General features: G+C 40.5%; 1 protein-coding gene across 1 annotated transcript; it reads right to left on the bottom strand.

Moving 5' to 3' along the window:
* Positions 1-11,712: 11,712 nt before the first annotated feature.
* On the bottom strand, positions 11,713-12,931 carry LOC133024765 (serine/arginine-rich splicing factor 7-like). Its single transcript, XM_061091940.1, has 5 exons — positions 12,714-12,931; positions 12,362-12,535; positions 12,137-12,208; positions 11,930-11,968; positions 11,713-11,761 (listed from the first exon to the last, which is right to left on the bottom strand). The coding sequence occupies exons 1-5, from the start codon at positions 12,929-12,931 to the stop codon at positions 11,713-11,715; spliced, it is 552 nt and encodes a 183-aa protein (XP_060947923.1).
* Positions 12,932-24,470: the final 11,539 nt, after the last annotated feature.

The following is a 24,470-nucleotide window of genomic DNA, read 5'->3' as shown; positions in this document are numbered from 1 at the left end:
ATTAGCTTTGTTTCACCAGCTTTTCTCTTAACGACTTAATTATATGATCATTTCTTATATTTTGAACTGATGACATGTTGCAGAATTTCCCTTTAGAAACAAGACGATTGACTTGTTCTAGATTCACTTTGGATGAATGAATAATGTTCATCTCAACTTGAGTTAGTGGACTCAACGACTGCAACAATAACACCAGTAGAATACACAAAATTCATTGACTTCCATATGCTCGTAGGCAGTTAAATAACAGAGACCATCTTTCAAAAGAATCATCATCAAAAAGATTAAGAAACAGGCAATTAATTATTAAGTAAAGTTACCAGAAACATGTTTCCTCTCTTATCTTTAAGATCTACTTTCATTTCCCATTTGAATGTAATTATTCAGCTTGAATTTGTGAATATATGTGTCTGCATGAGGTGGAAACTCTGAGTCCTCGTTGTTATTCCTACAGCCTTCAAGGGCAAATCATAAAAACTCCAAACGAACAGAAGTCGCCACAGACGTGACAAACCTTGACTGACAGCTCCTCCAGATTCGTCCTTGTTATCAGAACCAGACGTCAGCTGAAAGGACGGTGGAGCAGAACAGGACTTCAATCACGTTCCCTCTTTACTTCTTCATCTTTTCCTTGCATCTCTTCCTACATCTTCAGTGGGAGAAACTGAGATTAGAGGGAAACGTGGACAGTTAAGAGAAATGAATTGAGGTGTGTCAACACAACTGTTTTTCTCAAAATCTCACTGAATACGGCTGCAACAAAGAATTTCATCATAATTTTGACCATAAAGGGTCAAGTTTAAATATATAAGACAAAAGAAACTACACAATTGAGTCGCTGGAACCAGAAAAGACTAATTATTTAGAACTGATAAAGCAAAACACTGATTCTAACTCCCTTTCAATGTGAGGATTTATTTTTTCCTAACCCAGCTTCAAATAAAAAGTATAATGTTTATAATTATGATATACTTATAAACGTTATGTATCTAGGACTGTTGGGGACCAAGCAAAACTGACAAAGGTAAAGGTAATATTTCTTTTTTAATTAAATTGAAAGAAGGCACACAGGGGAAATTTAATCACACATCCAACATTAACTACACAAATATCAACATACAAACCTAAACAAAGTCAAAATAAGGATATACACACACTCATAAAAATTGGTCTTTAAGAGACATATAAAGAAAGAAGCTTGCCTGAGAGTCATCACCGGCCACATGGTGGAGCTGTTGCATTAGTTTGTCCTGCACCATGAGGCACAAACACACACTCAGTAATACACTAAGAGGACCAGGGAGAGGTCAATCCAGAGCATCGGGCTGTCCAGTGGGCGTTTCACATTTCATCAATATAAAGAAAAGAGGGGGGGCATGAGCAGATAGAATAAATTAATAATTTAACTAATGGAGATAAAAATACAAAATAAGGTGATTAGAAATGTGAATAGAAAAAAAAAAAATAGGAACAGCATGAAATGGGATAAATATTGAGTGGGCTTTTTATAACTTCTTATTTCATGTTAATCTGTTTGTTTATTAGAGCAGACACTGATGAAGAGGAGGATGAGCTCATTTGATGATGAAGAGGATGAGAGAATAGGTGAGAGTGAGAGATGGTGTGTATTAGAGAGAGAGAGGGAGGGAGGGAGGGGGGGAGCAGCAGAGAGTTAGAGGGTAAATGAGAGAGCGACGCTGGCTCAGTCACAGCATTCTTCTGCCAGGAGGAGGAAGGATACAGGAAACACACACACACACAGACTCACACACACACAAACTCACACACACACACACTCTGCTCAGTCAGACAGAGCAGACGTTTCCAGGAGCGTCTCCTGCAGCCGGAGCTGGATGTTGTGGACGTTTGGACCTGGTGTGTCTTCACATGGAGACATCTGGAGCAGCTGGTGCTCCCGGATTCTAACCTGTGGCAGTGGGGGAGAGCGGACGTGCAGCACTGGGACAGAAACCCTGTGTTCGGATTCCTTCAGCTGAGAAACTGCTCATCACCTGTAGCATCATGTCGTGCACCTGCTGTGGTTTGACTGCTGTCCACTGGTTGGACTGCGTGTGAGAGACCGGCCGGACTTTCTGCCTGGTGTGTGTGTGTGTGTGTGTGTGTGTGTGTGTGTGTGTGTGTGTGTGTGTGTGTGTGTGTGTGTGTGTGTGTGTGTGTGTGTGTGTGTGTGTGTGTGTGTGTGTGTGTGTGTGTGTGTGTGTGTGTGTGTGTGTGTGTGTGTGTGTGTGTGTGTGAGGCGTGTGGATGTGTGCGTGTCAGGATGAGCGTTCCCATGTTAAAGATCGGTGCGGTGCTCAGCACAATGGCCATGGTCACTAACTGGATGTCCCAGACTCTGCCGTCGCTGGTGGGACTCAATGGAACCATCGTCTCCCCCGATGGGACACATGAGAGGATCGTCAGTGTATGTATCCATATGCATACATGTACACACTTTGCATACACAGCAATATGAAGTTAATGTATCTAAACAGAAGTATCAGAAGTTTTGTGTTTCTCTCTGAGGTTCTACGTTGATAAGTTTGATTTTGTCAGTAGTTCTCTCTTGTTGAGGGTTAAGAACCTTGTTCTGGTGTGAAGCAGTTCTCCTCCAGCGGCCGAGCTCCAACGATTCTGTACCTCAGGTTCAGATACTGAGGAGATATCAGAGGAGGAGGCTGCGTCTGCGCCTCCTGGCTGCAGGGAGGAAACTGTCCTCTAATGTTAGTGTTTAGTGGACACACAGCAGGAGGAGGCTCAGAGCGGAGGAGAGGCCAAGGCCAAGCTTACTTCAGGCTGAAGGCAACTCGCTGCACTGTCTGTTATCCCTTTAACCCTTTTTTTGACTTTTTTCTAAAACAAGTTTTGTAATTATGAAGATTCTCATTTGCACCTGATGTTTTCTTTAATTAAAAACACAAAACGAAAGTCGATAAATAACAGCAGCTCTTTTATTTCCAAAACCAATTTGATGTTGAACTTGAACACATTTACTCAACTTAAATATACCGATATAAATAAGTGCAGAAATCTAACTAAAATCCCATTGATAATAAAACCAAATACAAACTCCTCTGGCTCTTATCTCATCATCATCGTTCTCTCCATCCTCATCGGGCGTAGGATCCCATACCTCCTCATCACTTCAGCTGACCCACAATCCCCTGCAGCCTCAGAGCTATTTTCTTGTTGTGTTTTAGGTGTGAAAAATGTATTTAAGAAAAAGGAAACGGCAGAGTGATATAACCCTATACAGGTATAATTTGAGACACAAGAAAACACAAATACTCCTCTAGTCAAACACTTCATATTACATGGACCACAATCACTTAGAGTAGCAGGCCTCCAATACAATTTGTCTTGGATCGATATATAACGAAAGAAAATGGAGAGAAGATGGATCTTCCTCCTGAACACAAAAGAACCAATTGGCCTGAATGTTAAAATAAATTCAACAATTTTGTGAATATTTCATGACTCCTAAACAACATGGGGCATTGGATAGAATGAAGATAATATTCAGCACCCAGGAGACCCAATTCATAGTGTACGGTGGGTTTAGAATCCTGGCCGTGGACTAGGGCCCTAATCCTAACATGTTTTACCCAAACCTAAACCCAGCACCGCACCGCTCCCATGACGCGAACTACGCACTGTGCATAGGGCACCAAGTCCTGAGGGGGCACCAAAAAATAGGCAACTGAAAAATCATCATAGTTATAATAATTATGTAGCCGAGCGTTTAGTTGTATCATAGGTTCCGCCTCAGCAGACAAAGGACACGAGAGCAGGTCATGCGCTCGGCACAGCGCACACGTTATTCTCTGCTCACTTGGCAACTTCACTCATCACAGAACCCACTTCCTTTAAAAAACCCTTTCAACATAAGAGTCACTACCAACAACCCGCTTAGAACAGGAAATACAAATCAACCCTCGACAATAACATCATTAAATAAAATTGCTTACAATTATAATGCTGATATTATTTCAGTATAGAAATATCAGGCCCCTTTTAGGCATGTATATCACAAAACAGGCAGAACAAGAGATATATTTAATTGCTCAAAAAAGTTACGATGGTTTGTTAATGGTTAGCCTATGCAGACACCTCGAACTAGCTGAGGTTATTGCTAATGTTAGCGCACTCAAATATGTTATAACTTAGGTGCAAGCTAAATTGAGATTTTACTGTTAAACATTATGCATTTTACAAGTAGGCCTAACTGACACCAGCTAGATGTTACTTTACTTTACATTCTATTATGCTTTTATATTAGATTAGATTCATCAAACAGTTGATAAATAGAGGGGGAGAGCACCTTGGCTGCATGCTTACAGTATTAAATGTTTATTATTTTTTCAGTATAAGATTCTTTGTTTGAATATTTTGATTTTGGACTTTACTTGAATGTGTGTTTACAAAGTTAAGTAAAATTGTGTGAATTTTCTGCTTCTAAATCTTTTCTTTATTGAAGAAGATTGCTAACTTGTATACTTCTGCTTTTAAGTTTGTATTTATGGATAACTATTTAATTTCTACGAAGATTTTGCACATCCCAATACTTGTGTGTATGTATGTTTTGGCTGTTCAATGTACTGTGTTTACAAAGTAGATTTTCCTTTTTTCGTTTTAATAAAATGTTAAACTGGCAGAAACAAACGTTTTTTTCTCGGGGGGGGGGCATCATAAAGGAGTTAAAGAAAGAAAGTTAAAGAAAGAAACCCACAAATCACAAAGACTATTGAAAAAAAGACAATTCGTGGATGTTAAGTAGTAATAACATGATTTATTACAAAAACAATAGATGGATGTAGAATTCTCAAATTAAAAACATGTAATTTGATATGTGAGTTACAACAATCACAGTTTATCGACATACGAAATTCGTTCAAAGTCACAATTTTACTTTAAATAGAATATAAATACATAAATATATCACTACATCCAATAAATATAATATATTCATAGAAACACGGTATCATGAATGATAATATATATAAATAAGTTTATTTTAATTCAGTTATAGAATTAAAGGATCACAGTGGAATAAACAAGGGGGAGGAGTCTGTGAGAGGCAGCCTATAAATAGAGGAGCCCTCAGTCTCCTCACTCACTCTTGCTCCGAACGTTGTAGTGGAAGGACCTTGCAGCTCAAGATAGAAATGTTTAGCTTTTTAACATGCCTAATAAGACCTGAAGAAGACCCAAGAGGGTCGAAATGTCATGACACGTCACATGTTTTCAGTTTTTGATTTTATTATCAGTTTGTTTCTTTGAGTTATTGTGTTTTGATCTAATTTCATGCAAAGGGTTAGGGTTAAGTTGAATTCTGCGACTTCTCAAGTATTCTCACAACCCCCGAGTGTTTTTTTCTGTCGAGCCGGCAGCGCTTTCAGTTGTGATACCAACGCACATGTCCCACTGAACTAAAATACAAGTCCACGGAGCTGAAAATGTCTTCTGCAGTCGTAGTAGTAGGGAGCTCTCTTGTGCAGAGAAATTATTCCTGCAAGTCCCCGTCCCACACATGTTTCACGTATACAAAGTGAATTAATTGCAGAATAAACTAAAAGTTAATTTCAAGACCCTGCGGATACCCTGCAATAGTTTGATTGAAGTTTAACCCGGAGACAATTTGAATTTGTACTCTACTGCGCCTCTTTCCACACACTGAACAACCAACTGGACTGGAAATTGTAAAAATAATTTATCCAGACGTGCGCAGGAACACAGTCTCCCTCTCTTTACCTCTGATCGCGCTGATCCCGCCAAAATTTGCGGAGAAGGTCGTTGTTATGGTACACCCCCGCCGCCTCGACCTCTTGCTCTAGTTGCAGGGGGATTGAAAAAATGTACATAGAATTAGCACCTTGCAGTTACTCACATTAATAGTAACTGTACTGAAATGCATTGTATAACTACAGAGCAGTTCCTGGAGCATGGGCTGTGTTGAAATGACTGTACTAATCAGAGTATATTGATAATTAACATTAAGAGCTAAACTCAAAAAAATACATGCATAAAAATATTCCTTCATCTTTCAATTTTCTTTAACCTGAAAAAGGAATGTGCATGTCTTCCTCTACAACTCTAAGACTGGCGTTATAACTTTATAACTCATGAACTGCTGAAGCAGCAGATCTGCCAATGAAGTACATTCCCTGGATTTGCAGTTTCCAAACTGCCCCCCTGCTTTAACCTGCATAGTTCAGATACAAATGTGAAATAACTGGCAGGCTTGGAACTGCTATACCGCTCTACTGACCACTTTGCATCTGAGAGGTCTGTCATGGTCTATGCAGCAATGCTGAGATTAAATTCAATACTTTTCAAGACCTTTTTCAAGACCCTTTTAATATTTTTCAAGACCCCAGCGCCACTAGGAGCTGTAACCGGTTACATCTACATATAGTGGAATCCATCTGAATGCTGGATCATGATCTGAGCAGAGACTATGATTGCAGCAGGACTGCTTGACATATAGTATCAAAGTTATCGTTCAAAATGTTTACCCTCATCAATGCTGCTAAAAACTTTAATCCCGATGATGTTTTCCTACATTTGACATCTATTGCAGTAATCAACTCTGCAATAGGCACTTTTACAATACTTTCAATAATAAAACTATTTTGCAGCATAAATAACATAAATCAGATCAACATTGTCACTGATATAATGCTACAACTTTCTCAAAACGAGCCACCATGTGGCATGTCTTTAGTGCAACAAAGTGTTTAACTGACATACACAGGAAAACTAGTCTGGTATCTCACCTGAAGGAAATTACAATCTGCGCCATTCTCCCAGTATTATGATATAATAATAGAACTCAGAAATGTACATGTGTAAACTTTGAACATGGACAAAACTAACTGAGCTGTGGTAGTGCTCACTCCTTACAAATATGATTCATTGGACGTGAGAGAGAGGTGTTTTACACTTCTGCGCGCAGCCTTGGCGTGGCGACGTCACTCTGACGTCTGTACAAGTTGAAGCGGCGACAACTGAGTTAACGTTAGCAACGCTAGCAGCTAGTTACTAGCTTCAGCTGTCGTACTCGTACTGGGTCGTGTAACAACGTTAACCTAGGAAGGTGTTGCCCAATGCTCGATGGACAACAGCTGTCTGCGTGCCGTAGCGGATTCGTGGCTAGCACCTTGCATCTGTGACTGACCGTGAGCATTGATCCCCATTGTAACTACACTCGCTGGTGTTTACCTGGCGTCAGACGTGCCTCCTTCTCCACACGGAGTGCCTCCTCTTCCGCACGGCGTTCTTCCAAAGGCTCCCGGCGCATGGTGCCGGCCTGCAGCAGGGTCCGGGCCCGGTATTCTGTCAGGAACTTTGCATCGGCCAGCCACACGGCCTCCTGTTCGGCATCAATCTTAGCTTGTGTGGCGGCCTCCTGTTTGGCCGCCCTCTCTTTGACATTCCTTAAGACAGACATAAAATAAGTACACATAACATTTTCAATTAACGGCCTCCACTCCCATGTCAAACCTTTTTTTTTAAACAATCTGTTTATCAAATTTTACATAACTAACAAACAAACAATAGTGTTCCATACGGTAAAAATGACAGATGTAATTTCAACATACCACAGAACAGATACCAACCCCCCACCCCACCACCTCCTGCTCCTGCTCCTCCTGCTCGTCGTTGCTCTTCTCTTCTTCCTCATCGGACTCCCGCTTCCTCTTCTGGCTCTCCATCACGCTGGCAACTGATATTCACGGTGGAAAAAGTTCAGTTTATTATTACACGACAGCAACAGCGACATAAAGTTGTGTAATGGCCGCAGTTAGTCTAATTTTACTTACTGCTTTTTTTTTCTCTGTTTTTTCCGTTTCCGGCCGAAACCCAACTGACAACGGTCACTGCAAAGGCCGGAAGAGAAGAGGCGGGGCGGGACTATTGTTGACGCGCTCGTCACATGACTGTAACCTGACACTCGCCAACCTACCCTCAGGCGCTACCATAGACTGTATGGGTGCTACGCGCAGGCAGTCTGCGTTGACGGCCAACGGAGACGAACGTCAGCACACCGCAGCGGGCATCTCCCTCACCCATAACATTGTGTTGGTAGTGGTAAATAACATTACATTACATTACATTACATGTCACTTATGTTGTTTACTAAGGATCATTCCTGACTAGAGAATGTTTGGTCCCACAAAGGCACATAGGCTACAACTAACTCGACAGTGAGATGTCAATGCTGGGGATCATTTCATTCTACACCCACCACAGTCATGTCATATGGGATATTATGTTATATCAAGGCTGGGGAATTCCGATAAGATAAGATACACTTAATTGATCCACACACTGGGGAAATTCAGTTGTTACAGCAGCAGGTCAGAATGAGGTAGACAAGAGAATAAATATCAACAACCCGCTTAGAACAGGAAATACAAATCAACCCTCGACAATAACGTCATTAAATAAAATGGCTTACAATTATAATGCTGATATTATTTCAGTATAGAAATATCAGGCCCCTTTTAGGCATGTATATCACAAAACAGGCAGAACAAGAGATATATTTAATTGCTCAAAAAAAGTAACGATGGTTTGTTAATGGTTAGCCTATGCAGACACCTCGAACTAGCTGACGTTATTGCTAATGTTAGCGCACTCAAATATGTTATAACTTAGGTGCAAGCTAAATTGAGATTTTACTGTTAAACATTATGCATTTTACAAGTAGGCCTAACTGATGCCAGCTAGATGTTACTTTACATTCTATTATGCTTTTATATTAGATTAGATTCATCAAACAGTTGATAAATAAAGGGGGAGAGCACCTTGGCTGCATGCTTACAGTATTAAATGTTTATTATTTTTTCGGTATAAGATTCTTTGTTTGAATATTTTGATTTTGGACTTTACCTGAATGTGTGTTTTAGTTGTTCTACATAGTGTGTTTACAAAGTTAAGTAAAATTGTGTGAATTTTCTGCTTCTAAATCTTTTCTTTATTGAAGAAGATTGCTAACTTGTATACTTCTGCTTTTAAGTTTGTATTTATGGATGACTATTTAATTTCTACGAAGATTTTGCACATCCCAATACTTGTGTGTATGTATGTTTTGGCTGTTCTGTGTACTGTGTTTACAAAGTAGGTTTTCCTTTTTCGTTTAAATAAAATGTTAAACTGCAGAAACAAACGTTTTTTTCTCGGGGGGGGGGGCATCATAAAGGAGTTAAAGAAAGAAACCCACAAATCACAAAGACTATTGGAAAAAAAGACAATCCGTGGATGTTAAGTAGTAATAACATGATTTATTACAAAAACAATACATGGATGTAGAAAATAGAATTAAAAACATGTAATTTGATATGTGAGTTACAACAATCACAGTTTATCGATATACGAAATTCGTTCAAAGTCACAATTTTATTTTAAATAGAATATAAATACATAAATATATCACTACATCCAATAAAATATAATATATTCATAGAAACACGGTATCATGAATGATAATATATATAAATACGTTTATTTTAATTCAGTTATAGAATTAAAGGATCACAGTGGAATAGACAAGGGGGAGGAGTCTGTGAGAGGCAGCATATAAATAGAGGAGCCCTCAGTCTCCTCACTCACTCTTGCCATGAACCTTGTAGTGGAAGGACCTCGCAGCTCATGATAGAAATATTTAGCTTTTTAACATGCCTAATAAGACCTGAAGAAGACCCGAGAGGGTCGAAACGTTGTGACACGTCACATGTTTTCAGTTTTTTTATTTTATTATCAGTTTGTTTCTTTGAGTTATTGTGTTTTGATTTAATTTCATGCAAAAAACAATGGTTCCAAGTTGCATTCTGTGACTTCTCAAGTATTCTCACAACCCCCGAGTGTTTTTTTCTGTCGAGCAGGCAGCGCTTTCAGTTGTGATACCAACGCACATGTCCCACTGAACTAAAATACAAGTCCACGGAGCTGAAAATTTCTTCTGCAGTCGTAGTAGTAGGGAGCTCTCTTGTGCAGAGAAATTATTCCTGCAAGTCCCCGTCCCACACATGTTTCATGTATACAAGGTGAATTAATTGCAGAATAAACTGTAAAAGTTAATTTCAAGACCCTGCGGATACCCTGCAATAGTTTGATTGAAGTTTAACCCGGAGACAATTTGAATTTGTACTCTACTACGCCTCTTTCCACACACTGAACAACCAACTGGACTGGAAATTGTAAAAATAATTTATCCAGACGTGCGCAGGAACACAGTCTCCCTCTCTTTACCTTCCATCTTATGGGTACTCATCTCCCCTTGCAAAGAAGTTGCTGGGTAACTCTGTGACATGCTCCGCCCATATTTGTTCCCGCCTCCTCCGTGCCTCTCGCTCTAAAGTTGCAGGGGGATTAACAAGTTGTACATAGAATTAGCACCTTGCAGTTACTCACATTAATAGTAACTGTACTGAAATGCATTGTATAACTACAGTGCAGTTCCTGGAGCATGGGTGTCATGGCTAAACTTAACAACTTTTGACATATGCTATTCACATCGAGAAAACAACATATCTGTAAGCTATTTTATATTATCATAATATTCCTCTGAAACTAGATAAATAAAAAGGTAGCACTTGGCACGGACGATTTGGTGTTTTTCTCGTTCCATTGCCTGGGCCTGCGCCTCCGCCTCTGTTCCAACAGTCCTTGAGAAGACAACAGACATAAAATAAATACACACATTTTCAATTAACTGCCTCTTTTAATCTGCTGTGTTATCATTTAAAATGAGCACTAAACTAATTATAAATAGGAGATCAGTAGCAACCCCCCCCCCCCCCTTCAGTAATAACCACGTAAAAAAGAGAGACGATAGAGAGACCGACATTGGAGGAACACAGATGGAGAATTGTTAGTCAAGGGGGAGGAGAGAGTGGGCACAGTGAGAGTGTGCCAGAGTACTAGGGGTACAAGTACAAGTAATCGGGCGGAGGACACCACAAGCTGGTAGGAGGGCGAGACTTACCTATCTGCGTCTTGATTTGCTGCCATTTTGAAAAGACTGTTCTCTGGCGGGAAAACACTTTCACCTGGGGGGTGAAGCTTCGGGATCTCGCGAGATGTGCTGTTCCCGTGCTGCGTTCACGTGTAACCTTAACAGAGGAACAGAAACAGAGTGTGCAGTACGGTGGCCCTGAAAGCTCAACGCACAGCAACTTAAGAAAACACATACAAGTTGTCAAAACACCAACCAAGCATTTTGTGAAACCTCGGTGTATACATGACAAAGTGACATGTTAGCATTTAGTATTTAAGCTAACAATGAGAATTGTTAAAGCATACAGTATACCTTAAATGACACTAATGAACGAGAGACAATAGTTTATTGAAGTTTAACCCGGAGACAATTTGAATTTGTACTCTACTACGCCTCTTTCCACACACTGAACAACCAACTGGACTGGAAATTGTAAAAATAATGTATCCAGATGTGCACAGGAACACAGTCTCCCTCTCTTTACCTTCAATATTAGGGATACTGATCTCCCTTGGCATCGTAGGTGCTGGGAGAACCAGTGACGTACTCTGCAAACATATCGTCTCGCCTCCTCTGTGCCTCTCGCTCTAAAGTTGCAGGGGGATTAACAAGTTGTACATAGAATTAGCACCTTGCAGTTACTCACATTAATAGTAACTGTACTGAAATTAGTCAACTCTGTAATTATGATTAAAAAACAAAAACATAGTTTACCTTCTCACGGGAATCCTGGACTCGGCGCGGGCTGGAGAGCCAGACCTAACGACACAGGAAAGAACATGACTTTAATTACACCTTTGACTGAAACTATGGCAACAATAGAGGCGTCCACGGCCGACTGAAAAAATTACCAGCCACGCAGCATTTTAATTGATCCCCAAGGGAAGTATTAATGACAACATGCGACTGCAGATCAACAAGCCTCACCTGTTCCTGCGTCTGGTGATAGATGGATATCTGCGATTGCTCTTGAAAAAGGTAAACACGATTATCGTTGGGCTCACAAACGGTCGACCAGAATAAACATGACGAAATTCCACGGTTTATCATCATGTATTATTTAGCAATAAAGCACGTGCAAACATTTATACATTATTAACTACAGACTGAGCTGCTTTCACATTATTTAATAACCTATGAGTGTTAGTGCGATAACGATGTCCACGGGACCTGGACCTGGAGCAAGACCGGGAATGGGAGCGAGACCTGGAAGGGAAAGACAGAAATTTTATTCACGTGGGTTCTCTTCTCCTCCAATAGCACATCCTGAATACTTTCAGCGCAAAACACACTGAGCTTCATGAGCCGCTAATGTGCAGCGAAGAAGCAAATACATGCATAACGTGCGCATTTCTTCACCTGCTGCGACGGCCCCTCTTGCTGAAGCGGTAGCAGTCGTAGGCGTAATGACCTCGGTCCCCACACTGGTAACACCGATCCGCGGGGTCAAACTGGCGCCGGCTGGGGCGCCCACGGCCCTTCCTGAAGAGGCCCGTCGACAACTCCACACGAACACGGGAGCCACAGAGAAGCCTGGGGAAACGGTTGTTTAACTATCAGTAAGAGAGCAACATGTGGAGTATTCATGCAGATTGAGATTTTGACCAAACGAAATAGATCCGGCGAATTTCAGCACACGCACACACCACAGCGTCTTTCCATTTTCGTTGTTTTAGAAACACTTATTGGAGTATTATAAGATACTACTCACTTTCCATCCATGCCTTTGACAGCATCTTCTGCATCTCTGGGATCCTCAAACTCCACGAAGGCAAAGCCGGGGGGGTTCCTCGCCACCCACACACTTCTCAGTGGGCCGTAGTAACTAAACGCTCGCTCCAGCTCCCCCTTGGCAGCACCGTTGCCCAGGTCGCCCACGTACACTTTACAGTCCCCGGTCCGAGACGAACTACGGGAGTGGTGCGACATCGCTCCTTACCTGGTGAGAGGCGGGGGGGAAATATGAACTTCAGGCTCTGGTTCAATAAAACCACTGATTCTTAATACTCGTAAGCAGAATAAGTGACTTATTACTGTGTATTTATCGTATCGGGATCCACAAGAGCACCTTGTTGTGTTCAGGTCCGCTTCACTTTAACAGGAACGACCGTGGAGACGTTTCCAACTCACTGCGACACGTGGAATATATGTTGAGGTTTGATGGTAAATTAGCCTAGCTTCACGTTAGCCACCACCTGCGACCCGCGTGACTTCCGCTCCTGCGCACACACACACACTTGGAAACCCATAGTAACCAATAAATACTGGTTTACAGGTTTTTGGTTCACACTCAAACATCAGACTCACTCAGAAGCTGCTGCTGGGAGGTCAAGAAAACTGCATAATGTTGCTATAACTACAGATGAGAAACAACTCCAAGATGGCCGCCGATCCAAGATCGCGCCGCGTACGGCTGCCTCGGTGATTTGGTGCCCATACAAGTTGAGAGCACACTGTTAACACCCCCACTTGCGCTCACATTGTTAATATATTCAACAACATCTTCCAAAAATAAATGCAGCAAACTTAATCAACTTATTCTTGGTTGCAGGCTTTGTCAATATATCTGCTACCATCTCATTAGTTGGACAATACTCTAACACAGTGGTTCTTAACCTGGGTTCGATCGAACCCCAGGGGTTCGGTGAGTCACTCTCAGGGGTTCGGCAGGGCTCAAGACACACACAGTATAGCCCGGTTCACACTAGCAATGTCAGGCCGTATTTGTCAGCCTTCAAAATTGGCTGCCGAGAATTTCGCAACACACAATTTTTCTTCGCTGTGTTAGATAACAAATATTTAGTTGCTTAGTAAAAATGTGTTACACATAATAAATTCAGCCCACTTGCATTATTTGTGACGTCCGCTTGGCCATTATTGGCTGCAGCTGATCACGACACACTGCTTAGCTTTGATATCTGTGCTGCAGGGAACTTGGTGCGCTCAGTGGTCGACTTGTGGCTGTCGTAATTGTACGTCATTTGTGATTTTATTTCAATCTTTCAATCCCTTCATACTAACTATGTCGAGCAAAAGAAAAAAGTGGTTGGACGAATACGTACAATATGGATTCATTTGTATAAAGGAACGTGATGGGTCATCAATGCATGATTTGCAATGCCAAGTTGAGCAATTCTAGTCAGGCACCGGCAAACTAAAGGAACACTTCCTAAAGCTGCATGGAGATTGGAAATAAAAGAAAACAACGCTCGCTGAATTCAACGTGAAGAGAGCCAGATTCGATGAAAAGGCTACTCTGCCTGTGCTCGGCATGTACCCATCGACAAACCGATCCTCACAGCATCGTACGAAGGTGCATACCTGATCGCAAAGCAGGGAAAATCACACACCATTGGTGAAACACTCATAAAACCAGCTGCTTTGAAGATGGCGAATATCATGCTGGGAAAACCTGATGCAGATAAGTTATCCCAAATTCCTCTTTCAAATGACACTATTAGCAGCAGAATAGACGACATGAGCGATGACATCTTGGCTCAAGTAGTTGCAGATCTGATTTCCAGCCATGCTGGGACGACACTCTGGTTTTGGAGCGCTGGTGAAATCCGATGCACCACACATCATTGTTAGGCACTGTGTTCGGCACAGGCATGCGTTGGCAACAAAAACCTTTCCTCCAAAACTGGCAGAAGTATTAAAAATTGTAGGTGAATCTGTGAACTACGTGCAAAATAGTGATGTGAAGCACTGCATCTTCAAAGAGCTGTGTAAGGAAATGGGCTCTGAGTTCAAGGTACTTCTGTACCATTCTAACGTTCGGTGGTTATCCCGGGGAAAGGTCGTGTTTTTGCCATGCGTGTGGAATTAGCCCTGATTTTGCGAGAGTACGAACATTGTCACGCAGATTAAGAAAAGGTACAGACTTTGTCACGAAAATGAAATGAGAGTGGCACTTGCCAAGGTGAAGCCGCGCATTTCTGAACTTGTATCTGGAAGGCAACAGCAAAAGTCACATTGATTTGCAGTAAATATTCATTGAGTTATGTTTTTGTGTGAAATTCAAGTTTTGTTCTTTGAACACAGTGATTTTGTGTGCAACTGATGCATGGTTCATACAACAAAATATATACCTATATTTTGAAGAAATCCTATTTTATTTTTTCCAATTACGAAGGGTTCGGTGAATGCACTGCTGAAGCTTGCAGGGTTCAGTACCTCCAATGAGGTTAAGAACCACTGCTCTAACATAATTGTACCATTATTTACAGACTGTAAATAATAGTTCTATAATAGTTCTTAACATATGGAGCCACCACTAACTTATCTGATTTAGCTAACTAGCTAGTTAGCTCCGCTAACGTTAGCTCGCCTCACTGTCTCTGTTCGGCTGTAACGATACACAATAAACACTGACAACACATTGAGACGTCGATAACACTCAAAGGGTGTGCGCTGTGCGATGTGAACTGGAACTCTGGATACAGCGCTTTAATTTACCTGCAATGAAACACGGTTGGTTCAAATCCAAGTCAGTCCGTTAGTTAGTTTACGCCCACATTCTCCTTTGCGGCAGCTAGCTGGCGGGTGTAGCCATAGATTTATATATAAAGACTAGGCGGCCATCTTGCTACGGGGTATCTCGCTCACCCATAACATTGTGTTGGTAGTGGCAAGATGGCCGCCATGTGCGGACGTCCGGCTCCGTCGAACGAGACATCTAGTCTTTATATATAAATCTATGGGTGTAGCCCTGGTGTAGCCATAGATATCTATGGGTGTATCCATATTAGCCTAACGACTTTTAACGGCAATCTTGCTCTACCGACCTGTGACCAATTTACTGTCCTCTTGCCGTCGACATCTTTGCTTCCAACATGATTTGCCGTTGCTTCATATGCTACATATTTGTGGCATTGACTCTGAAACAACTTTTGAGTCACATTAACACCATGCACAGTCGCAGCCCTGACTTTCGCGTCGTGTGCGGGATTGATGGCTGTCCAAAGCGGACACACGCGCATCATCTTCTCCAAGTTGAAGCGGCGGAGGAGGAAGGACCGACGTTAAACCGAAGATTTAACGTAACATTTATAATTTTATAATAAACTCACCTTGGCTGAAAAGTGTAGTGGACTGCAGCTTTGTGTCTCTGCCTCCCGCTGCTGCAGCAGTCCCGTCAGTAGCAAGTCCCGTTAAAAATGGTAATCCAGTGTTGAAATAAGTGTTGGAATCAGCAGGGTGAAAGCTAGTTAGCTGACAGAAGGAGGTTCACATATGATGCGTTCAAGTTGGGCTCAGTAAAATTAGTTTTAGGCAAAGTTAAATAAAATGTCATCATGTTAAATGTGTAACGTCAAGAAAAATAAATTTAGTTTACACTAAAATAATAGCAGTGTATCTGCACGTTAATTATAGAATTAAAGCAAATATTTAGAAGTAACACAAAAGTTACTCTTCTGACAACTGCTTAATTTTTTATGCAGTAATTGGTAAATGTTTTAATAGATATTTTTGTTGTTAATCTCTTTCAGAGTGGATTTCAAGAAGATGGAGAGGGTCGCATGAATGTTGACCTTTCTAAACATGCAACTGCATTTCTTCTTCAAGCCAGAGAAACCCATCGACTTACACAGGTAATTTAACCCATTGATTTTCCAATTAATTGTATTTCATTTTTAGTAGCAAGCTTAAATGCAATACGCTTAAACTGTAGAATGACTTAATGTACGTCTGAAAACAATTCACCGCCAAACAGTAGGTGGCGCAACGGAAGACGAGCTCAGAGAAGCCTACCCCATTTCTGGGAAGAAGAAGTCCACGTGTGTTTACCTCTGTGGGCTTGGCTCCCACACACTGAACCATGGCAACTAACAGAACTAAATAAAGTGACACCCAGCGGGTCAAAATGCCGATGTTATCGTTTCTTAGCGCAGCGGTTCCCCGGTCTTGTTTCCGAACTGTGTTGCTGATTCCACAGCTTGAATCTGCTTGAGGCTACATGTAGCTAGAAGCTACACGGAGCTAGCTAGCTTCCCCCCCAGCTTCCACACACAGACAGCAGGGACCCCCGACACTAACTACTACCCAGTGTTTGCTTCTAACCTGATGGTATTGTAGAAACAGTGTCATGATAGAAGTTGAATTAAAGTCGTGACAGCGGGTTTTTGCACCGTTACCACCGCAGTTAGCATGGTGGCTAGCCCGCTAGCCTAGCCCGCTAGCGCCGTTATGAAAGCTCGTTATAACCGTATGTGACCGTGCACACATGCCGTCAGGGCTCTAACGAGCCACCGTCAGCCGGACAACTCCGCTGGCTTAACACACGTCACATTAATCGTAGAATCATAGTTGTGTTTGGGTTTGTTGTGATAGGAAGCAGGAAGTTTGAGGTCCGGAAATGACGTTGTACGGAAATGATGTCGTTCGCGGACCAATCACAGCCACAACAACGAAAAGCTGTCCGAGGCGCTCGTAGAGGCCTTTAGTGACCACTTGTGATCGGATCTCACTTCCCAGCTATAAATGCAAATGGACACATACTTTGCTTACAAAATCCGCCCATCCACTATGTGTTGAGCATAGAGACAACATAATGCACCCAACACTTACACTTTTATTTAGCACTGTCCACTTGTGATCCTGTTGCTCAAAAGGCATTTTAAGACCAAGTGTAAAGAAGGTCTTAAAGCTTCAGAAGGCAATATTATTTCATGATAGTTTTGCTGGAAATAGCCTATTTTGATCATGGCATGTCACTCACTATATGTAATTAAAAGGTTACTTTAAAAAAAAAAAAAGTGTCTGTGAGTTTGCATGTTGACTGCGTTTTTATATGATTTTTATAATGTAGTATTTTTTTTGTTTGTTTTTTCTTCTCCCCAGAGAGCTGTTAACCAAATGGTGAGTGGAGTCCAGCAATATCAGGCCGCATTATTGGAGCACCTAAAACAGCAAATGAGCGACATGATTGAGAGACATTCTGGGGACCTGGATCAACTAAAGAGTGATGCAATGGGGATATTTGACCAGTTTGTTGACCCTTTCAGTCAAATTGCTTCCACCCATTTGCAGGATAAGACCATCAAAGAACTGTTAAAACCAGTTGAACCAGAGATTGTTGTCGCAAAACAAACAGTATGTTATGTGAAACATGGAGACTCCAGAGTTCTTACCATTAAGGACCATTGTTTTCATTATATACCGTTGGTGAAAAGTTTGGAGCAGCTGCTATCACATCCAAGAATTATTGCAATGATTGATGAGAGGCCACAGACATGCAAAGATGGATTTTTTTCATGATTTCATTGATGGAGACATTTTTAAGTCGCACCCACTGTTTTTGAAATGTCCCACAGCATTGCAGTTGGTTTTATATACAGATGAAATTGAGCTATGCAATCCTCTTGGATCTCGGGCAAACAAAAACAAATTGTTATTCATTTATTACACTTTAGGTAACATCAACCCTAAATACAGATCAAGACTTGCTGCCATTCGTCTGCTTGCCATGGTAAAATCAAAAGATCTTTCCCATTGTGGTATTGATGAGATATTTGAGAGGATTAACCGTGACTTAGCTGAGCTGTATGATGGTGTCCAGGTTGTCACTGCAAATGGTGAGAGGACAATTTATGGGGCACTTATGTCTGTGTGCGGAGACACTCTAGCTCAGCATGAAGTGGCTGGATTTAAGATAGGTGTGGGGTTTGCCTACAGTAAATGCAGGCACTGCGAATGCAACTTTGAAGACATGCAGGAGCAACTTAATGAAGATTTGTTTGTTAAAAGGACAATGGCAAGTCATAACAGGCAATGTATTGAAAAGGCAAATACTGACTTTCTGAAAGACAAACTAAAAATGACATATGGCATAAACAGGTGTTGTGCAATAGGAGTAGACTTGACGTTGGCTAATTATTAATAATCATGAAATATGATTATTAAAATAATAAAAGATTATTTATTAAAAATAATTAAAAATGATAAGGCCATAACTTATCGTAGAGGGGCACCACCCTGGTTTCCAGGGACCAACAAATCAAGCTATAATTATCAGTCTCATAATGATAAATGTCAAATTAATAATGTCAATATTTTAATATTAACGATTACTTAACAGTGAAGGCTTCTAAGTTCGAGCACAGGCAATCATAATCCAGCTGTATTCACACACTTATGCACAAATAATCACAGACTACAGATACTTTAATTACAAAAGTATTTATTAAAAAGGGGAAATAAAGTTATAATGTTATTCAATGATTTATCATTTTAACAAGCTCCAATATTTCAAAGATAAACACAGCAGCAGCACTTATCACAATTCAGAAAATACATGTAAAACCTGCGGTCTACCTATGTATGTCTGTCTCTGTGTGTGTGTGTCTGTGTCAAAGTGTCTCTCTGTGTATGTGTGTCTATGTGTGTGTATGTGAAATAAAGTTAGTGTTATTTAATGATTTATCATTTTAACAAACTCCCATATTTCAAAGATAACAACAGCAGCTTATCACAATTTAGAACACGCATGTAACCTCTGGTCCATCTATGTGTCTCTGTGTGTGTGTATCTGTCTGTGTCTATCAAAGTGTCTGTGTGTGTGTGGGTGTGTGTGTGTGTGTGTGAGAGAGCGAGAGAGAGAGAGAAAAGAAAGGGGGCGTGGCGATGACGCAGTCACATCTAAGATGGCGGCCGATCATGATTCGTGGAATCAAGGCCTAAAAACTCTCAAAATGGCGGATTGACTACAAAACAAGATGGCGGAGCCGTTATACATTTAGAGCCAGGATGGGAGGAGAGAGAGAGAGGAGGCGTGGCAATAATAGACTCCAAATGTTGGGTTAACTTGCGTTATTCAAGATGGAGTCTATGTTAATGACACCATGTGGCCGGAGCTCACACTGGTGGTCGTCACATGAATTACACAAAGGAAATTTCAGACAAAGAGAATTCTTATAAAATGTTCCCTATGTAGAAGGAAAGATTAAAGACTTCTTAGGAATAGAGCACGTTGAACATATAGTTTCGGTACAGTGGATTATGCAACATGGAAATAAGCATACATGTGGAAAATCTTTGGTTATTTATCATGTCATCAATGATACTCCAGAGTTTGCACTTGTGAAAAACATTTATATTTTTAATGCGTCAGTGTATTGTTTTGAATGCCAACCTCTCTCTACAGTTGGGTGGAATGATCATTATTTAGTTTACGAGGTAGAAGTTCCCGACCAAGCTCAAGCCAATATTTTCATGGATGCTGAAAAGCTTGTTGATTATACACCATTCTACTATGTAAACTTCAATAATAGAAAGTACATTCAAGTATGATCTCACAGACATCATCAAACATCATTCTTGAGTCTGTATTGAGTGTGGGTATTTGGGGTGAATTTTTTTTTTAAGCACTGACAAACATGACAGCATTTATTTTTACTTATTACTTTTGGAATAATGTGGTGTAACAGAGTGCAACAGAACAAAGAAGGAAACATCTTTCCAGCTTTTGCCTCTGTCTTTTGTACATATCATATGGACAATGTTTGATGGAAATGTAAGAAAAATAGCCACACTGTACTGTGCATTGTGAGTTTTTGTGAGTTGGGCATGTTGAACTGCAGTTTTCAATAAAGCAAATTTGTTGTCTCAATTCAAGTTAAGTCTATTTCTTGAAACAAGACGATTCATCTTTTACGTATAACACAGCAGCTTAAAAACCTTATGACATGTCAAAAAAGCTTGTTTCATCTGAGATATGACTCAAAACAAGATGTTTTCAAGACTGTTTAGCTTAATAAGACATTCAAGATGCACTGTCTAAAAAAAAGCTCCTTTATCTCACTTAAATCTTACTCTTTAGGTGATTTTGTCTTATATTAAGTGTGATGAGATATTTTGACTAGAAATTAGTAAAATATACTTGGCAAGATTTTGAGTTTTTGGAGTGTTGCACTGATGACATCATTTTGTGTAGCAGCAACAGACTCATGACCAATCGTGAGTCAGTCTCAGCTGTCAATCATTATTAACACTTGGACAAACGAAACAAAATCAGTGTGATAAGAACTACGTTAAAAATCACAGAAACCATCTTTGAGAAAAATGTATCTTTAAGCGCCTGCCTGTACCGCAGCAAGCTTCTAAAATGTTCTGGCTTTACTCACAGGAAGCCGTCATGTCGTCCATCTTTAAATTGTGACACTGGATGAAACCAGGTGATATCGGTGACACTGATTTTATTCACAGTTCAGGTCTGAGGCCTGAATTTTTAGGTTTATTTCCACTGTCAAGTCAAATATCATGTAAAATGGTGCTGTGTGTTAAATCTGCTGATAATTTGTATTCACCGCAGCTTGAGCATACATCATTCATGTGACCCCCCATCGCCCCTCTGCACAGTGACATCTGCAGTGCGTCTAACATGGGACATTTCCCATGGTGCTGAAACTTTAATGAGCGGAGGCGGATGAACACAGGTCCAGGTCCAGGAGAGTTTAACCACTAATTTCCACTGATTAAATATAGACGACATGTTCTGAAAGTCAGTCGCATCGTGTTCAGAGATCTGTTTTTGTTTCTGATCTTTGACGTCTAACCCAGCGCCCAACATTTAGACATTTTATTCCTTCTCCAGTTTATGTGTTGAGGATAACTGTGAGTGTCCACAATAGAAACATATATCAACCTTTTTCGATACACTTAAATTAATGGTTGTTTTCTTTAACCTAGAATGGTTCCTTTATATTTAAATACTTTATATTTATATCAGGAGCGGGTCTCTTCTACGGAGGCCGCCATGTTTTTTTTTACAGGAGCCCAGAATAGACAAACTAAAAACCTTTTGAGTTTTTATGACAACTGAAGATAATGAATCCTAAACACTGAACCTTTCATTCTAACTGTAACTGGAGTGTCTTTAACTTCTTTCATAACAACCAGAAGCAGATGTAACTGATAATTGGACGCTAGCATCAACCTTTTATTCACGTGTTGTGAGAAGATGTTAAAACATAACTTTAAAACCCAATTTAAGATTTGTGAAACTCATATTTATCTGTCAAAGCAAAACAATATACATTTCACAGTTTGATTTACTTTGAGATCATATCAGAACAGATCTTGAACAAAATAAAAAAGAAAGATCAAGATATCGGATATCTACTAACTTGCAGAAAAACTAAAATCTACTGTTTTTATTTTGATTTCTATATGAATCATTTTGAGCTGGTCCTGTGTCGTCTGGATCGGCCATAAAGCTGTGAAATCAAAAGTTTTTTGTTTTCACAAATTGAATGAAGGTTTCAGATTTGGAGATGTTTGAAAACTGACTTCACTTCTGTGCAAAACCTGCTTATTATATTGATATTTTCCTTTAAATATTTTTAAATGACATCAATCTACACCTTTATGATTCAACATCGTTCTATAGAGTCACATACTGAGACCAAAACCAACATCACACTTCTAATTCGCACTCACCACTTCACCCACAAAACCACAAACTAATGGAATATCTAATGTGGATGTAACATATAAAAATCCTCCTCTTCAGCCCCTCCTACCTTTCACCCCCGTCTTCACCTTCTCCACGACACTAGTCTTCTTCAGCTTCTGTGACTTTCATCATCCTGCAGCCGACACCAGGACTGTGTTCTTCTCCCACAGCCAGAGGGGATTCGCTCACTCCAGCCCGGTGCCCCAGAACCCTGAGGCAAGGCACGGGGAGTCGTACAGTCTCCTGCGGCACCTGGAGTGGTCGTGAGTCTCACAGCCTTGACTTTTATATCTTTCATGTCAAACCTGGGTCACGACAGGGGAGACCTGAAGGCCGGTGATGGACGGAGCTGGAGTCCTTTGGGTGCTGCTGCTGTTCTTTATATTCTACTCATGTAAGGTAAGAAGGCTGTCCCCCCCCCCTGTTCACACTCTTTATCTCTGGTGTAACATGGAGTCCAAAAGTGATGCAGCTTTACAGCTTCAGATGTTCAGAGAGAAAGTGGAGGTAATTGAATTTATAATCTTTTCATGCAGAGATAAAAACATATCTGTGTTGTGAGGAGATTTGAGATGAGAGGAGAGTTTGGCTCTTTTTCAATTTTCTTATCTGAAACACACACGTGTTTACACAGGGAAATATTTATATCTCCCAAAAAACACAATTTATTTTTTATTTGCTTTTCACCCGAGATCCACGAGTCTTCTTTGCCCTGAAATGAAAAGCTTATCGGATCCACAGAATACAAAAGAGGAGATCAATATAACATTTTAAACATCAGTGCTGCATCTTCAGAGAAACTTCTAAAACCTGGTTATTATAAATCTACTTCTTTAAAACTTATATTTTTTCTTTCCTTTCATAATCAAATAAATCTATATCATCTGAACTTATTTTTGTTCGTCCTCTTCTGGCTCATTGTTTTTGTTAATTATTTAAGTTTTGTGTTGTTATGTAGTTTGTAACTTTGCTTGGCTCTTGTTCTTGTAACAAAACATTGATACGAAAACATCATATCTCTCAGAAACATGAGACCAGAGACCATTACCAGCCTGAAGGTGTTTCCCAGCACTCACTTTTCATGCCGGTTCTATTGTGCTCCGACACAGTGTTTCCCCCTAAGTGCTGCCGATTGAAATATTCATGTTAGTTCAGTGTATTCACTGAGGGGAGAGTTTTATGTATAATCCATATGTGTCCTGGGGGCATTTTAAAGAGACAGGAAAACGCGATCATGTAACCGCTGACGGGAACAGAGATACGATGAAACATTTAGCGGTTGGTTGGTTTAATTGTTGATGCTGAATCGCTCCAGGAGGGAAACTCCGAGCTGCGATGTTCTGTGTGTTACAGTGAAGAGTTGCTCCTCTTGATGTTGTATCATGAAAAACACACATCAGCTGTTAACACACTACATCTGCTCCGTGGGGGTCTCGAACACGCAGCTCCAGAAAAACACATTAGCTTTGTTTCACCAGCTTTTCTCTTAACGACTTAATTATATGATCATTTCTTATATTTTGAACTGATGACATGTTGCAGAATTTCGCATTAGAAACAAGACGATTGACTTGTACTAGATTCACTTTGGACTGAATGAATAATGTTCATCTCAACTTGAGTTAGTGGACTCAACGACTGCAACAATAACACCAGTAGAATACACACAATTCATTGACTTCCATATGCTCTTAGGCAGTTAAATAACAGAGACCATCTTTCAAAAGAATCATCATCAGAAAGATTAAGAAACAGGCAATTAATTATTAAATAAAGTTACCAGAAACATGTTTCCTCTCTTATCTTTAAGATCTACTGTCAGTTCCCATTTGAAGGTAAATTATTCAGCTTGAATTTGTGAATATATGTGTCTGAGTGAAGTGGAAACTCTGAGTCCTCATTGTTATTCCTACAGCCTTCAAGGGCAAATCATAAAAACTCCAAACGAACAGAAGTCGCCACAGACGTGACAAACCTTGACTGACAGCTCCTCCAGATTCGTCCTTGTTATCA

This window comes from Limanda limanda, chromosome 2 (assembly GCF_963576545.1).
Source record: "Limanda limanda chromosome 2, fLimLim1.1, whole genome shotgun sequence".
NCBI classification, from domain to species: Eukaryota; Metazoa; Chordata; class Actinopteri; order Pleuronectiformes; family Pleuronectidae; genus Limanda; species Limanda limanda.
Note: the sequence above shows the minus strand (reverse complement) of the source record. Positions and strands in the feature narration are given on the sequence as shown.

Bases quoted from the DNA above. Each gene is read 5' to 3' on its own strand.
- LOC133024765 (XM_061091940.1), bottom strand. From the start codon at position 12,931: ATGTCGCACCACTCCCGTAGTTCGTCTCGGACCGGGGACTGTAAAGTG. The intron at 12,536-12,713 runs GTGAGTAGTATC...CCGTTTCCCCAG, and splicing joins GTCAAAGGCATGGATGGAAA to GCTTCTCTGTGGCTCCCGTG. The intron at 12,209-12,361 runs GTGAAGAAATGC...TTTCCCTTCCAG, and splicing joins AAGAGGGGCCGTCGCAGCAG to GTCTCGCTCCCATTCCCGGT.